The sequence below is a fragment of the Vanessa tameamea genome, chromosome 15, assembly GCF_037043105.1.
Source record: "Vanessa tameamea isolate UH-Manoa-2023 chromosome 15, ilVanTame1 primary haplotype, whole genome shotgun sequence".
NCBI classification, from domain to species: domain Eukaryota; kingdom Metazoa; phylum Arthropoda; class Insecta; order Lepidoptera; family Nymphalidae; genus Vanessa; species Vanessa tameamea.
In genome coordinates, this window is record NC_087323.1 from 6,887,680 (window position 1) to 6,904,099 (window position 16,420).

Consider the following 16,420-nt stretch of genomic DNA (forward strand, 5'->3'; position numbering starts at 1 on the left):
GTAAGAAAAAGATTCATAAAAAGCGACTCCAGAACTAAAAGAGTTATGAGCATGAGCGTAGAGGGAATGAGAAGAAGACGACATAAGAAGAAATGGATGAAGTGTGTGAGGAGGGATGTGAAAGAGATAGATTAGGTGACGAATAATAGACGAGAATGGAAGAAAAAGACTGTGCCGATCCCAACTAGACCGAGACACGGATAGGGAAAAAAAAGACTCCAAAAATGTACCTGTATCCATTTAAACGAATCACTTAAAAATATATATAAATATTAAGAATATCCAATCATTTATTTTATCGAGTCGATGTTATGCTATTATTGTTTTTATTTGTAATTTCCTTTAATTTTAAAGTGAATTAATGTATTAAAAGAAACCAGTACTACTAATATCGATAAGAAATTCCTTAAAATTAAATGAGTGATTTGTTTTAGGTATAGATTTTATTATTTATTTTGGAATTCAACAACAATTATACTCGGTATATTATAATGAAATATGGTTATTCATTCATTGTGTCAGTATTCATATATATTATAGATTTCTTATTAACAGATTGAATATCAAATAATATTGATTACGTGTACTCGTCCGTAATTATGAAATACTTGGCAACCATGGCTAGTAGAGAGATCGAATCAGGAATTCTAATATTGTCAGCTCGTGATGTAACGTAATGCGGAAATTTAGTGGAGATCGGATTCCACTGATAGATAGTATTAGTAAAATTGATAATAATTTTGCAGACTAATTTGTTATTTGTTACTAGCTGCTAATAACAGGACGAAAAATAAAGCAATGTTCCGTAAATGCCCCATTGCTGGACAAAGGTCCCTTTTCTCTCAAAGTGATGAGTGTAGCTTACTTTTATCTTTTTCGATTGCGTCCGTGTTCTATTACGTTTGATTAATAAACGTTTCAATTGATATTCTTTTGAATTTATGTTATTGATATTCTTTCATTAATTTTCTTGGTGGTAGGGCTTTGTGCAAGCCTGTCTGGGTAGTTACGATCCACTCATCAGATTTTCTACCGCCAAACAGCAATATTGCGTATTATTGTGTTCCGATTTGAAAGGTGAATGAGCCAGTGCAACTACAGGCACAAGGGATATATCATCTTATCTCCCAAGGTTGGTGGCGCATTGGCTTAATGTAAGGATTGGTTATTATTTCTTACAGCATCAATGTCTATGGGTGGTGGTGACCACTTACCATCATATGTCATGCCCATATGTTCGTCCGCTTTACTATTACATAAAAAAAGTTATTATTTAATTTTAGACCTGTACACTAAATATTTGCACCTATGAAGCTGACGCTATGAGACATCATTATTAAATTCAAATTTAATTTAAACGGAACAATGGAAACGTGTAACGACTAAGTTAAAGCTTAACTTATTATATGTTGTGGTTTCAGCACAGCTATTTAGTCAACTTTATCTTTGTCTAAAATTCTCCATTAATGACATACAAAAATATCTGACACCTATTAATCAAATGCCTAATTACTAAAATATTTCTCTAATTTATAATACTACAAGTTGTAGCCCGCGGCTTTGCTCGCGTTTAAGGGGTTGGTCGTCAGATATCCTTCCTTGGAATTCAAGCTTCCTTCATACCTAATATTATCAAATTCGATTTAGTAGTTTTGGTGAAAGAGCAACAGACAGACATACAGATAGAGTTACTTTCGCATTATAATATTAGTATAGAATAATGTCATCTACATTATAATGAAGCCTACTATGTTAAATACGCACTTGGGTAAGTGCCACACACTAATCATAAACTCTACCGCCAAGCAGCAATGCATAGTATTCTTGTGTTCCTGATTGAAGGGTGAGCAAGCCAGAGTAGCTACAGACATAAGGGTATAACATCTTAGCCTAGGGGACGTTGGTGTCTCATTGGTGATTTCAGAAAATATTAATATTTCTTAAACTACCAACGTCTATGAGCCGTGGTGACCATCAGATGACATATTAACCGTCCACCTATCTATAAATATATAGTTTACCATAAAAATAACTAAAAATACTTGAAAAACTTTCAAATCTTCTCTGCAATGCAGTCAATTTATATAAGATCTGATACGAATGTTGTCTCCAAAGTGCCTTCTTTAACTTACAAATATTATTACATAAACTACTTACCTTATTGGACACTCTTTTATATTTTCAGTATATGATGTATCAATTAATTCATGATTTTTTTAATTTTTAACCTGTAAATGACAAATACCTCACTCTTAAAATATGACCTGGTTGACCAATTGGTCGCCGTACCATTGTCATTTTCTTCACAAACGACTTAATCTCTCAAGTTATAATTGAAAAGGCCCTTAGCCTCATTGTACTTAATTCGAGTTTGTTGAATACGGTAAGCCGGCACCCAGTCCATAAATGTGCCTCTTCACCGTCCTACATGTGGCCAATTTTCATACGGCACATGTAGGTTTTCTCATTATGTCCTCCTTAACCGAGCATGAGTTTAATTGTGAATCCAAAATTAAGCACATGTTTAATCATTCGATTTTTTTTAATAGATTAACGGACTGATGAATCAATCTCCTGATGATAAATGGAATAATATCCACTCTATACATCTTCAAAGTGCCACTAATCGGAACTAAGATGTCTATGTATAAGTCTCTTATGTCTGTAGTGTAGTTACACTGGCTCACTTACCAAACAAACCTGAACGCGACAAAACTACGTTCAATATATTATCCATTCGGCATTCAGATTTTAGATAAATCCAAAGACAATACATAGACCCTTAAAGTTTTCGTCAAATAGAATGGACATATTTCTCGTTAACTTTTAAACGTAAATTTTTCTATATAGCTTACAAGCACATATACAAGGAAAGTTTGCAATGCGAATAACAAATCATCATTCAGTATCTATAAAATACACATGCGGTCATTGTATAGAGGTATAGAGTTAGATTACTAGTTATTGGTTTGTTTTTTCTTTTAGGAATAATAACAATAATATTCGCTAGTATAACGTTCTTGTTGGGTCCGTTTGCTATGATCCGCGGACGGAACGTGAGGCTGCTGCATACGAGTTTTGGATTGCCAACTTTCATATCGTCTACCGTATGTCTTTGCAGTGGATTAGTTACGTCTGAATTTACTGCTTGGGCACATGTAACTACTTCGTTTATTTTAATAGGTTTTATTGTTTTTTACGCGTCTTTTATAATTGTTACCATTTTTTTAAAATGTATTATGAAAATATAATCAGATAAACATGTCTTAGTTGTTTTTATTTTTACAAGCTTTTTTTTTTAATAAACTCACCTATGTATTAAAATTCAAATGTGAATTAATTTAACCTAATCATTTGGTAACATTTTGTAATTACTTTTGGTATTAAAATTATTTTCGTTGGATTTAGTATATGGATAAAATATTTCGTTTTTAAACTTGTTAGTGTTTTATAACATGAAGGCAATAGGAATTTAGTTTGAATTTTTTTATTATTTTCTATTGTAAATATGTAAAATGATTTGGTTTTTTTAAGCAAGTTATCGGGCAAAATTTTATGATCAGAAATATCATTCCTTACCTTCTTATCAATGAATATGTTATGTATTTTGTGCTTCTAAACAGACCCCAGTCGTCCTTAGGCTGAAACAAAAAAACTATTCCTTATAGGCTATAAAATTACTTATAGCAGAACCTGTGCTGACAGTACTCTATGGCAGTATTTTTTTAAAATTATTAATGTGAAATTAAATGGTTTAAAAAATAATAATAAGCTTAGTGAACTGACATATTTTTAGAGTTTACCATAGACTAAGAATAGATATTCAATGTAACAAATTCTTTAAAACTAATGAATTCGTTTTACAAATTCAACCACTTCACAATCAAGTACGTAATAACTATATACAATACTCACAGTAATTGCAGTTAACACTTATCGTAATACTTTATTATTATCGGTTATCAGGAATACGTGAGAAATATTATCAATGATAAAAGATGCGTGACCAAGTGGCTCCAAGGACATGTCATACAAATGTCTCGTATGACTAGTATGTTTAAATCATTTACTGAATGTGTGACACTAATTTGTTTTAAACGTGAACTATGTCCGAAAATTCAGAACGAGTTACATTGCTGAATGAATCTAGAGAATTCATTCCAAGTGATGCTGTGACTGATAGTTCTAACAACGGGAATTATCAATGGATGGTGTTCAGAGATTGTATGAATACGTTTGTGCACTCCTTAATAGCTTTGAGTGTGTTTGTGACGCTGTGTTTCGCGTTCCAGTCAATTCCATTAAGTGCCTTTCAACTACATATCTGCCTCTCGGTTGCTGGGGTAAGTGTCCGTTATACTATTTTATCGGATTTTATCTTTATAATAGTTAAAGCTCTCGAGAATATCAGTGATGTTATATCACTTTTAAGATCCCCGATTTATTTTTAGTCATGAAAGCAATTGAAAGTTTTACAATGTTTGAGATTAATAATATAAAATAAAACAACGATGACCAATTCGTTATCACTGTGTATACATTTAATTGCCCAATAAATTAATAATAATAAAATCTATTTTTTATTTTGTTACTTTACTAATCTTTATTAATTTTGGTTTAGATATAATATGTCGTTTAAATAAATTGTAAATAGTTCATTAATTATGTTGTTATTATTAATTTTAATAAAAACAAAAACATGCTATTTTGTGTCTTAAGTTCAGTATTAAATTTATAAATAGTAGTCGGAAATTATTAATATTACCTTGTTATTGCATAGGTGAATTTTTTAGCATAGCGATTCCTTACATCGCTAATGCGTCACTAATATTGGGAACTGAGATGTTGTCTCTTGTGGCTGTAGTTGCAGTAAATATTTGTTAGTTGTATAGTACCGTTAATTGCTGAATTTAAAAATATATTTTCTGGAACTTTAATGTTATTCTTGATTTATTGCAAAATGATTATTACTTTTCCTCGCAAGTAGTATATTTTTATAAGCTACTAGCTAAATTTGTATATAGTACGTCGTATCTCATCCAATTATAACAATAATCCTTTCCAAGTGCTACGTGACTTCATCTAAAATTAGTTGGGTATATTGTATTTAAATAGGTGACATTTCGAATCTCTCTGTCTTCATCTGTAACAGCCTCGAGCGAAATTAGCTTAGTTTAATACCTTAACAATTTATCATAAAATGTCCTTATGATATATTGAATATAATCGAATGAATGGTAAAATTAATTATTGTGTAACATTCATTTCTAGACGATTTAATTAAGAAAGTGTTTTTGAATTCGGCTCAGTCCTATTTGCCGACTTTATTTGAATGAATAAAAAAAAATATTTACAATTTTTTTCGTGATATGAATGAATTGAATGAAGAGTCAGAAACTAATTCAGTTAGTGCTGCCTTAAAACCTATTTCTGCGTTAGTATGTATTTTTTTTAAAACTAAATTTCAATTTTTGAATTACTTGGAATGTCGATTTGTCTTGAAATTTAAAGCCAAGCCTTCAAGACCAATGAGTTTGTTTGTTTATTGTTATACTGAATTAAGATTTTAATACGACAATAACTTTGTGAGAAATAAATGACAATTATGACAATGACAAAGTTATTATGATTTATAAAAAAAATATATATTTTTTGTAGTTGACTTCCTATAGAAATTTTGGAGATCTACAAACTTCTCATTTAAAGTTTTGTAGCTGCTATAGTTTTGGCAGCGTTTCCTTAAGATGCGCTCGATACCTACTAAGCTGAAACAATAAACTATCATAATATAAAAGTTCAACATCAATCAGAATAAAAGTTTTTATGAAATTCCTGTAGAAAACAAACATATATTTTTAATACAGTTATGTAATATTATAGTTAGATTGTATTCAGTAATCATGTTTAAGTAACGAATTGAAAATTGAATTGCTCTTTAGTTTTGCTTATTTTGCCTCGAAAATCTTAAGTTACAAATACAATGTCCACTAAAATTTGATTATAATCACGAGTATATACATACACTAATTAACACGTAATTTATTTTTCATTGAAGACTATTTTCAATTCCAAGTAACCTAGTGGCTAGATGAAACCATAAACCAATTATACAAAGATAAAAAAAAAAACAAAAAATTAGCTTTATTAAGTTTCTATAGTAAGCGTCAAAATTTTTATTATGACATAAGTATATATTTTTTTTATAATAGAGATTCATCTCGTAAACTCAAGTTAAATAAAAACCTTTCAATCTTTCAAAATAAAATTAAGCGACTTCTTTGTTCATTCCATTGGAAGTTCTTCTATCTCGAACAATTCACTTTGGTCGAACAAATGTAAAATTGACCGTTAAAGAAACAATTTTGTCGCCCCTGTTTCCAAATTATTTTATAATTTCTTCCATTATTTAAAGACTCTATTGATTGACTGATCAAACGTTTACGAATAATTACATCCTTTGCGACAAACATGCAACTTTGTCTATTTTACGATTATTTATGAAATATTTGATTAAAATTTCAATAAGATAATACAATTATAGGCTCCGTAAATTAGTCTTAAGATATAAAGATTAAGATAGATAAGAAGAATAATCTTGTACGATTATATTTTATTGAATTTAAAATTGATCAAGCATTACTAATCTGCAGCGGTTATGTTTACTTAATCTTAATATACTAGATCGAAAAATTGGTAATAAATAAAATTTAAAAAAATGTTAGTATTAATTTTGGAATTTATACAATAGGCTTGTTTATCGATAGTGTTAAGATGTTTCTAAAATTTTAATAAGTTTCTGATTTCTTTATTCTGTACCCCACCCAACACAACTCAAATATAGTTACAATAATATGTGGTTAACGGTGGTGGTGTTGCAATAAATACTTAATTTTAGACTAGAATCTAGAATCTTTGTTGACTCAAATAAATAAAAAAATACCTCATTGTCGATTGTCATTTTATATGGCAATAATTATTATTTGTAAGTCTATGCATATCTCGTTACTTTTTCCTGAAATATATAATGACCTTTGGGTGGTAATTAACAACTAACATATCAACAATTAAAAAAGTCATTTTTAGTAAAACCAAGCTTTTTCAATATATCTGTATGTGATACAAGAGATCAGTTAATCTGAATCAGTAGGAATCAATGTACCAGATATATAGCACATATGTATAGTATCATGTATGTTATAGTTTAATTTAGCTATGGGTTTTTGTATCTAACATAAACTAGCTAATAGTGCCTTTAACGTTTCTATCCACTGGCAAATATTTACACGTAATATTTTGCTATATTTATGAGATTCGAATGTCTGTTTGGACACTGTTGGTAATTTTTTTTCCTGTTTTAAAATAGACTGAATCGTTTTTGCGGGTAGAATATAGATAGTTTACACAAAACCTTACGGATTGAGCGAAAATGGAATTCTTAGTTATGACTGAATAGAACTGGTGACTCGATAGTTGCTCTTCCCGACCTTTCAGTTATGTAGTTTATTAAATATAAAATTTATATATTTTACACTAAATCTAAACTTGTATAATGCATTAACTGTTAAATAATGATTAAAGATTTTTTTTACGTTTTAAGTAAACTTATTGATGTGGCATTTCATCTCAATACAACTAGGGAAGTCCTTTACGTGCAAGTTATAAGACTCATAAAAACATTATACTTTGTACAAAAAATAATAGAACTGACATAAAAAAATAACTGGAAAAAAATCATACAACGGACATATATTTAGATTATATTTAAAATCTTTCTTATAAAGTGTTTACTTGAAATAAAGGTAAATTACACAGCAGTATATTTAATATACTTATATATATTTTAAATATTTATACAATAAGTAGGTACAATATTAAAGTCTCATTAGCAATTAGAATAATTAGCTGATTTTAATTTAGACGCATTGTATTATACCGGTATCAGATAGAGGTTATTGTGTAAGACGAAACTCGAACCTCACCGTAGAACACGAGTATAATTATAAAATTTATAAGATACACGTATCAAACGGCATAACAAGGGTTGTAAACATTTTACGAGTGAGATACGAGGTGAATTCTTACAGAATAGCACTGCAGTATTTAGTTTATTGGTTTGATATCCTCTTGTTTCATTTTCAGTACCAGCTGTTGATGTCACACGGGATACTTAGTATAGCGTGCTATAATGGTTGGTCTTCTTCTATGAAACACTCTCACCGAAGGAGGAGTCATTGGATCTTGCAGCTCGCCGGTTCGATATTAGCAATTGCAGGTTCCGTGATTATGATAAGGCACAAAACTGTTAATTTTAACACGGTTCATGGGAAGTTAGGTGAGTGTGTGTTGTATTTATTAATAATTTATACCAAAAAAAGTATCTGTTCTGCGTATAGCTAATACGTTTACGGCACGTTGCTCGATTGGTTTAGTTAAATAATAGTTTTTTAATTGCATTTTTTTTTGTATAAAATGGAGTTAAGATTTTTACCGTGTTAGCCACCATGTTGAGTTTAAAGTAAATAGGAATCAAATAATCAAAATAATAAAGCGAGTTTTTGCAATTAAAATACCTAACCCGCCTTAGAAGTATAAACGAAATAATTGCAATAACGTTTTAAATATTTCGTAATGTTTCATAATCGTTCAAGTATATTTATTATCTAAAACATTTTCGCAAACATTCGTCACAGTCTGATCTAACAAATGATAATAATTGATAATAAATATGATAATTACAATCACAGTAGATAAATTAAAAGTAGTTTTTGCAAATTTATTAATTATTTACAATTTTTTTAATGTTAGGTAATTTTTGATTTGTAAATGTTGGATGGTCCTTCAATAATGTAGCTGCCTGTTTAGTTTACAGCTTTTGTGATACTAAAAAAATAAACTGCTGTTCTGAAACATTTCCTTTTTTTTTTAAGTTTTATTCGAGTAAAAAAATATATATTTTAAATAGTAATGTACAGGGTTTAATAATTCTGACCGTAGTCGAACGTCATAATTGATTTTATAGCAGGGATTTATGTAAGTTCATCAGAAGAGGTACCACCCACTCATCAGACATATTGGTACAAAACGGTAGTACTTAGTATGTGTTCCGGTTTGAATGGTGAGAGAATCAGTATAACTAAAAGTAAGAGGATCATTAAATATCCAAGGTTTGTGCCAAACTGATGTAAGATATCGTTAATATATCTTACTATGCTAATCTCAAAGGGGGTTTTTGTTTACACTTGAGCTCGTAAATAGACTCACTTTTAATAATATTCGTAGGATTAATAATATATACTAATAACCGTATATTTTCTGGCTTAAGCTGTAAGTGTATAAAATATTAATACAATTAATCAACGTATGTATTCGGTATTAACAGTTATATAACAAAGATGAATGAATGATGATGAATGATCTATATTCATGATGTAATTATGGATTACGGATATTCATATGATTAATAATTTTCGTTTTCAGCATTAGCAGCTCTCACGTTCACGTGTGTGAGCCTTTTAAACGGGGTTATGACGTTGTACAAAGTAGGTGTCGGAAATGCTGTATCTTCACAAACTTTTAAGATAAGCCATTTAATGATTGGATCATCGGCTTTCGCTGTTTCGTCCGTGTGCCTATCATTTGGTTTTATCAAAGAATCGTTCAGGAATTGGTCGTCAAATGAATTCGCTTATATTATGATTGCCATAACATCCTCATATACAATTATTATAGTTTTAAAGCCTTGGTTTACCATTATAAGTAAACTTACAAATAAAGTCAAGTCAAAAATATGTTAATAGCATAGTTAACTTTACGTGTTTCGAATTTTCGAATCTCGGTTCTACCGAAAGTATTATTTATAGAAATTAAATTATGTAATTTAACCAAAAAAATCGATATAATCTGAGATAATAAAGTACGTTACGTCAACAAATAATTGTTTTTTTTTTTAATGTCATTAGATTTTAATAATTTGAACATTTTAAAATGTCAATGTAAATACTAAAATCTATTTTTTTACTATAAATCTTGTTGTTTTCTAAAACTATTCTACGGAAGAGCTTGTTTATTTGTTCGCGCTAATCTCATCTACCAGACCGATTATTAAAAATAATTTAGCGTTTAACAACCCATTTATTGAGAAAGGTCAACACGCTACGACCCACGGATGCGGTGCAGTAACGTTTAACTCAGGTAAAGCCGCGCGCAGAACTAGTGTCAAAATAAAATTGGTGAATTGATATTTTCAACTATCTTAAATTGACAGTGATAATATTATAACGATTATGTTATTATTTAATCTTATCTCTTTGTCCAGAAAGTTGATACATATTTCTCAAAACAGTTGTAAGTTAATAATTTCTATTTTATCTTTAGAACCACATTGAATTTTAATTTTAATTTATATTTCGTGATTTCAAATACGAGCGTGAATCACGTTTCACATTGCATATAAATATTTTTCAAATAATTCACTTTCTACTCAAAAATATTTTGTTTAAAATGTGAAAACAACAATCCCATACCTTAGAGCAGGAAATATTTTATCTTACTAATCGTTTCACTGGATTATACCGTTATAAATTGTAAAATCGCAGCCAAAGGTTGGCAAGCTTGTATAGTGTCGCATTTATCAAAAAGTACATTAGCAAAGGCAACAATACTCTATTTCAGAATGTGCGTATCGAGGGCTATTACTCTTCTCTGCAGTTTCCTTTAGCTTCAGATGCCATAAAGATAAGCTGCTCCTACACGAAGCAGTTATCTATTGTGATCGCTTGCCCGTTTTCGAGCGAGTTCCCTTGATATGTTTGCGAATGTAGTTTTTTTTTTTTTTTAAATATTCGTTATATCTAAGAGTGGTCTAGACTTTATTATGTATTTACTTTATTTAACTTTATGAGTGTATAGTCAATAAACGTTTTATGATATAACGCAATAGTTGTAATACTGTAAAGGTTTATGTTTGTTATCTAAACTTATAAATTTTCCATATATTCATTTATAATTTTAATGGTGGTTTACTTTATGTTATATAATGTTGTATTATTATAAACATTTTTTAAATGATGTGACGCTTTCATAAATTATAGTACCACTATAAGTAATTTTTTATAAAGAATACTTAACGACATCTACAACCGTTTATACACAAATAATAAAAACGAAAATTTAATTTAATAAGCTTTATTATACATGTAAGCAATTTTGTAAATAAATTCCAATATTCATCAATGTACGGTAAACTTTTTGACAAGTAATCGAGTAGGACTAAGTTCATAAATTATTTGGAGTAAATGTTGATAAAGAACTATTATGAACTTATTTATTTCAAGGATTCTGAGATTCGAATACTAAAAGTTTTTATACAATACAGATACGTTAAAATAAAACTGTCACCTTATTTTTTGAAGACACGTACAGTTTTGTTGAAGAATGTAATCGTTGGGTTGATGATAATAATAGCCGTGAAACAGGCAGTGAAACCCATAGAGGTGTATGCAAGGGCAGGTGTTGACCAATTTTTGAAACCATTCTTATCAAAACCGTAACAGAGGCTGATACCTGATGTAACAAAAGCCACGATACCGAAGCAGATGTGAGTGATTTTAGACAAATTTCCAGGAAGGTATTTCCGTAATTCGAAGGCGTAGAGCGACGACAATCCGTTAACGAGACACACAGAAGTAAACACCATAGCAACCAGACCTGTAATATATATTTTCAAAATTATGTCAAAAAAAATAATACAATATAAAAAATGACACTATTTTTTCAATTTTAGTGGAGCAAATTATGGACTCACCATATTGACCATGTAACGTGTTCCAGTTCACGGATTTATTTAATGCTTTGACTATGCTTCCAGCGATAGCAAGTCCTGAGCCTACAATTTGCAAGACAGTGTGTGCCCTACGCTTGTCCACTAACCGAAGACTAGCAGACCATCCATTATGAGGGCATAAACTTAGAATCGCTTCGCCCATTAGTAGCTGATACTAAAATGAATATAAAATTTATAAACATTTTTCTGAATTAGAGTTTTTTGTCATAGGAATATTAATAGAAAATAAATATTAAAGGATATATTAAAAGATTTAACAAAGTCGGTAAAAAATGAAGCTAGATATACTCACACCAATCACACACAAAACAATATGTAGTGCAGTCGATCCCAACGGCAATCCATTTCTAAACGAATAAAGAATTGATATCCACACTGTAGCTCCAATTAATATGTGAGCCAGTAGATTTAGTGAAGATTGAAATATCTTCAACGAATAACTTTCTGTATTTGCCACTGCTACCTTTGGAACTTCATCAACACTTTTTAAATTATTTACATTGCTCTCGGGATCCGCATTAAAGGTTGAATCGGTTGCGTTCGGAGGCATTTTTAAATTTGTGTTTTTCGTATCTCCTGCTTAGTGAGAATTGGTTATAAAAAAATTGTTTCAGTTTATTTATAGGATATGTAAGAGTAGATAATAATTGGCAAGCTTATCTTACCGAAGATTATAGATGCTACAGATATTCAATTGTCTGTAAAACCCTACTTATGTGTAACTTTCCAACCGTAACCAAACTTTTTTGAATGGAATTATTCAATATATTATTTGGTTAATGAGTTTAAGATTTATTTATATTTCTAAATATATGCTAGTTTTAAATATATTTATATAATACTTACATTTTTTTATTAAAGAATAAGGATGGTGGATTAGAAGCGGGATCTTAGTGCAAAACGTCTGCGAACGCCCTGTTATAACGTCCCTTCAAATAAGTTTTAAAAAAATAAATAAATTAAATGGAATTAAACATTCATTTAAAATTCAGTGAATATAGATTTATAATAAGATATTGAATTAAAATAAGATATAGGATAATCTTTAGGCAGCAGTCACAAATGTAGTTTGGAAGAGAACTGAATCCTGCCAAGACCCACTTATTCCCTATTTCTTCTAAAATTGCAACTGTAAGCCAGTCACTCAGTGTAATTGATTTTTAAGTAGGGGTGTAATATCTCCCCTCTTAAAGATTGAGGTTGTCTATCGAAGTTTAAGGGAAACTAAGATGTAGAAAAAGAGAATTGTAATAAAGATTTAAGTTTGAAATTAGTGACAGATGTTAGACGTTACGACACTATTCAGCAGGAGGAATTTCATCAATTTCTGTGTATGTCTGTTGACATTCTTCAGAACATTGAATTTCTATAGAAGCAGTATCAGAGCGAATTGGACTGCCGCTAGATTTATAAGTTTTATTATAAAACCTCTTAAATCATCAATAAGAATAAAATCAGAAAATCTAGATAAAGGTAAATTATATGAAATACCTTATTATTGGTATAAAGATTTGTATGTTTTTTATTAAAAAAAAAGTCTATTGGCTTCACAATGACTAGGAAGATTCACTATTCCAGTACGAATTATTTTTATTTCCAATAATTCAGATTAAGCGCAGTCCATTGATAATTTAGTTGATACAGATTGTACAAAAATCCATCTATTGTTATTTAGAGTTTTCCAAATGTTGAGATTGCCATATAGAAATTGCGTTTTACACTCTTTATTAAGTTGCGTTAACACTTTGGCTAATAGTTTACTTTTACAGGATTTATGGCACTTTATGAAAAAACGTTCATATTGCTGCATCTATAATTCTGAACACTGACAGTTTTACAAATTTCCGGAGAGTAGAAACTGCTTTAATATAATTTGTTCTTAATAACCGCGGTGTACTTGTTAACCGGTATTATCATGCCGAATGAATCTGGCTTTTTCAAATTATGAGGTATCGGTAAAGATATATTATGATACAAATAAAATTCTTGAGAACAAAACGAGTGTTGTTTGTAGAACAAAAAATATTTTATGGTTTAAATAATAACTAACTAACTGAGATATATTTAAAATAGTGCAGAACTTATGTCTAGATTGAACTGTATGCCCATTCGGCAAGTATCTGTAGCAATCAATAAGCTTTTAATAAAATTATTTTAGTGTTATTATAGAAGGATGAAGTATATTTGTATTGCTAAAGAGAATAGAATTACTAATTTCTTCCATTAGAAAAGATTAATTGAGCAATGAAATTTCTAAAATATTTAAGATTTAATTTATTTGAGAAATTAATACTAATGTATTGGAAGTAACATAGACATTTCTCATTTATAGATAACGCTTCTCGAAAGCTTCAACTAAACTTCTTTAAATTATAATTTATGAAGGGTATTATTATAATAAGAAATGGTTGATGTTGTAAATAATATGTTTTCTTTAATTAATCAAGCTTATTTTTTATAATTATTTAGTACAGTATCAAAAGCATTTTCATATTTAATTGCATCATCCTCATCTACAGTACCAAAAATTTGCTTGATTAGCGTGCCAACACCGCCAATCCATACTCCTCGCCTATTTCGATTATCAAGCAAATAAATAGATGAATATTGTTCGTCAAGATCTTGATATTGTGAAATCTGTCATCTGTTTGCTTACAAAAGTATCTGACGGTACCTAAAGCTGAATTAATATTTTTGATATGGGATTTCATAAGCAATATTTTTGGCATTAGAACGTTAAAATGCCCGTTAATAATTTTTAATTAGCCCATTAAATCAAAATAGATTCGAGAGCTTGACGAGATTGATTGAACTAGGCTGGAATTTTGAGTTGCGGAGACTTCGAAACTGTTTTCAATGATGTAATTGTAATAGAATAAAGTAGACATAATATAATTAAGTAATAATAATAACCCTTACCAGTATTCTAATAGAACCTAGATGGCCGGCGACAGGTAAGTCATGATTTTCATAATATTTATTTTTATTTCGCTAGGGGTCGGGTATAGTAAATTATTTCGATATATTACTCTCATGTAATTGAATAAATGTTTTTTAAAATCTGAAATTGCTATTTTATAAATATTCGATTTTGTTTGAAATATCTTTGGATAAATGCAATCGTCAAAATAATGGACCTTCTTTTAAATAAGGTAAATATACTTTTATTTTAATTTTATTTCTTCGAATTTGTGTTTCACTATATATGATGTCCTTTCGATTACCTACAATATCTTGAACATAAATATAAAGCTTTAATACTCTAAATCTATCGACGTCGGTAAAATAATTATTTTACAATAAGTATTCAATAAGCTTTGATTGTGTTTTATTATTTTTGTATTCTACTGATTTGTTTTCTAAGTAAATTCTTTAATAAAATTTGTATAATCGTTAATGGGAATTGTAGGATTTCTAAATTGTCAAGTGAAGAAGCAAGATTCGGTATGTTTTTCTTGGTTGAAATAGAAGGCTTTTCAAATTTAATGGCTTAGCAATTTTGGAAAAGTTAGAAATGAATCAGCTATGATATGAGACGAGACTTAAAAATAATTATGTAAAATCTTTAGGAAATTTTGGTATTGGGAAATGAGTCACCACCTTAATTTTCTCTGGGTTAGGTTTAACTCCTTCTTCACTTATCATGTCCGTGACCTAGATATCCTACTTCCTTTCTTAAAAATTCACATTTATCCGGTTGGAGTTTGAAGTTAAATTGTAGAAATAATATTCTAAATTTTTCTATTTGAAATTGTAAATCACAGGAATAAGTAACACTTTCATATAAATATACTATAAAATAACTAATTCCTTGAAGTCCAGAAAGAGCGGTATTCATTAGAAGCTGAAATGTGGCTGGTGCGTGCTTTAGTCCAAATGGCATACGGTTAAACTGGTAGTATCCTTGAGGAATGTTAAAGGCTGTTTTGGCTGAGTCAGCTGAATTCAGTGGAATTTGATGAAAATAATATTTACTATGCCCAAGTTGATCACAGCCAAATTTTTGTTGATGGTGCATCTACGAATAAAATAATTTGCTTTCCTAACTTCGAGTGTCACGATCATTCGCCCATTTTGCGATCGTTACATCTCACTGCACGTCTCATCCATTTTTTGTATGTTTATTCAAATATCTTGTCACGTTTATAAAATTTGTCATCCATGTGGCTTGGTTACTGTGACTTATTAATAAAAGACACGCTGTCGCGGAGTTTTCTGTAGACATTTTGGAGATTTTATGTCCCGTGTGCATGTATTTACACTGGCTTACTCACTTTTCACATAGGAACTCAATAATACTAAGTATTACTGCTTGGCGGTAGAATATATAATAAGCGGTATCTACCTAGACGGGCTCGCAGAAAGCCCTAACACCAAGTGACAATAAACAGTGTACTTATTGATGTGGAATAAGAAATGATTATATGAATTTATCATTTCGAGGGCACCCTCTCTCAATCTTTATCCATGATAGTAATAACACTCTAGTAGACTTACGTTATTGTTTGTATTATAAATATATGATATATTCATATATTTATAATCGGTAGTTTAGGATAAATATTTCCATATTTGCAT

General features: G+C 29.7%; 2 protein-coding genes across 2 annotated transcripts; one reads left to right on the forward strand and one right to left on the reverse strand.

Annotated features, from left to right (window-relative positions):
* The first annotated feature begins 4,023 nt into the window (after positions 1–4,023).
* On the forward strand, positions 4,024–9,794 carry LOC113399157 (uncharacterized). The gene is made up of 3 exons (XM_026638231.2): positions 4,024–4,343; positions 8,140–8,332; positions 9,478–9,794. The coding sequence occupies exons 1-3, from the start codon at positions 4,107–4,109 to the stop codon at positions 9,792–9,794; spliced, it is 747 nt and encodes a 248-aa protein (XP_026494016.1). The 5' UTR covers positions 4,024–4,106.
* A 1,423-nt stretch (positions 9,795–11,217) lies between these two features.
* LOC113398895 (uncharacterized) lies at positions 11,218–12,437 on the reverse strand. Its single transcript, XM_026637836.2, has 3 exons — positions 12,135–12,437; positions 11,804–11,996; positions 11,218–11,706 (listed from the first exon to the last, which is right to left on the reverse strand). Exons 1-3 carry the CDS (start codon positions 12,390–12,392, stop codon positions 11,399–11,401), a joined length of 759 nt encoding a protein of 252 aa, XP_026493621.2. The 5' UTR covers positions 12,393–12,437; the 3' UTR covers positions 11,218–11,398.
* Between the last annotated feature and the right edge of the window lie 3,983 nt (positions 12,438–16,420).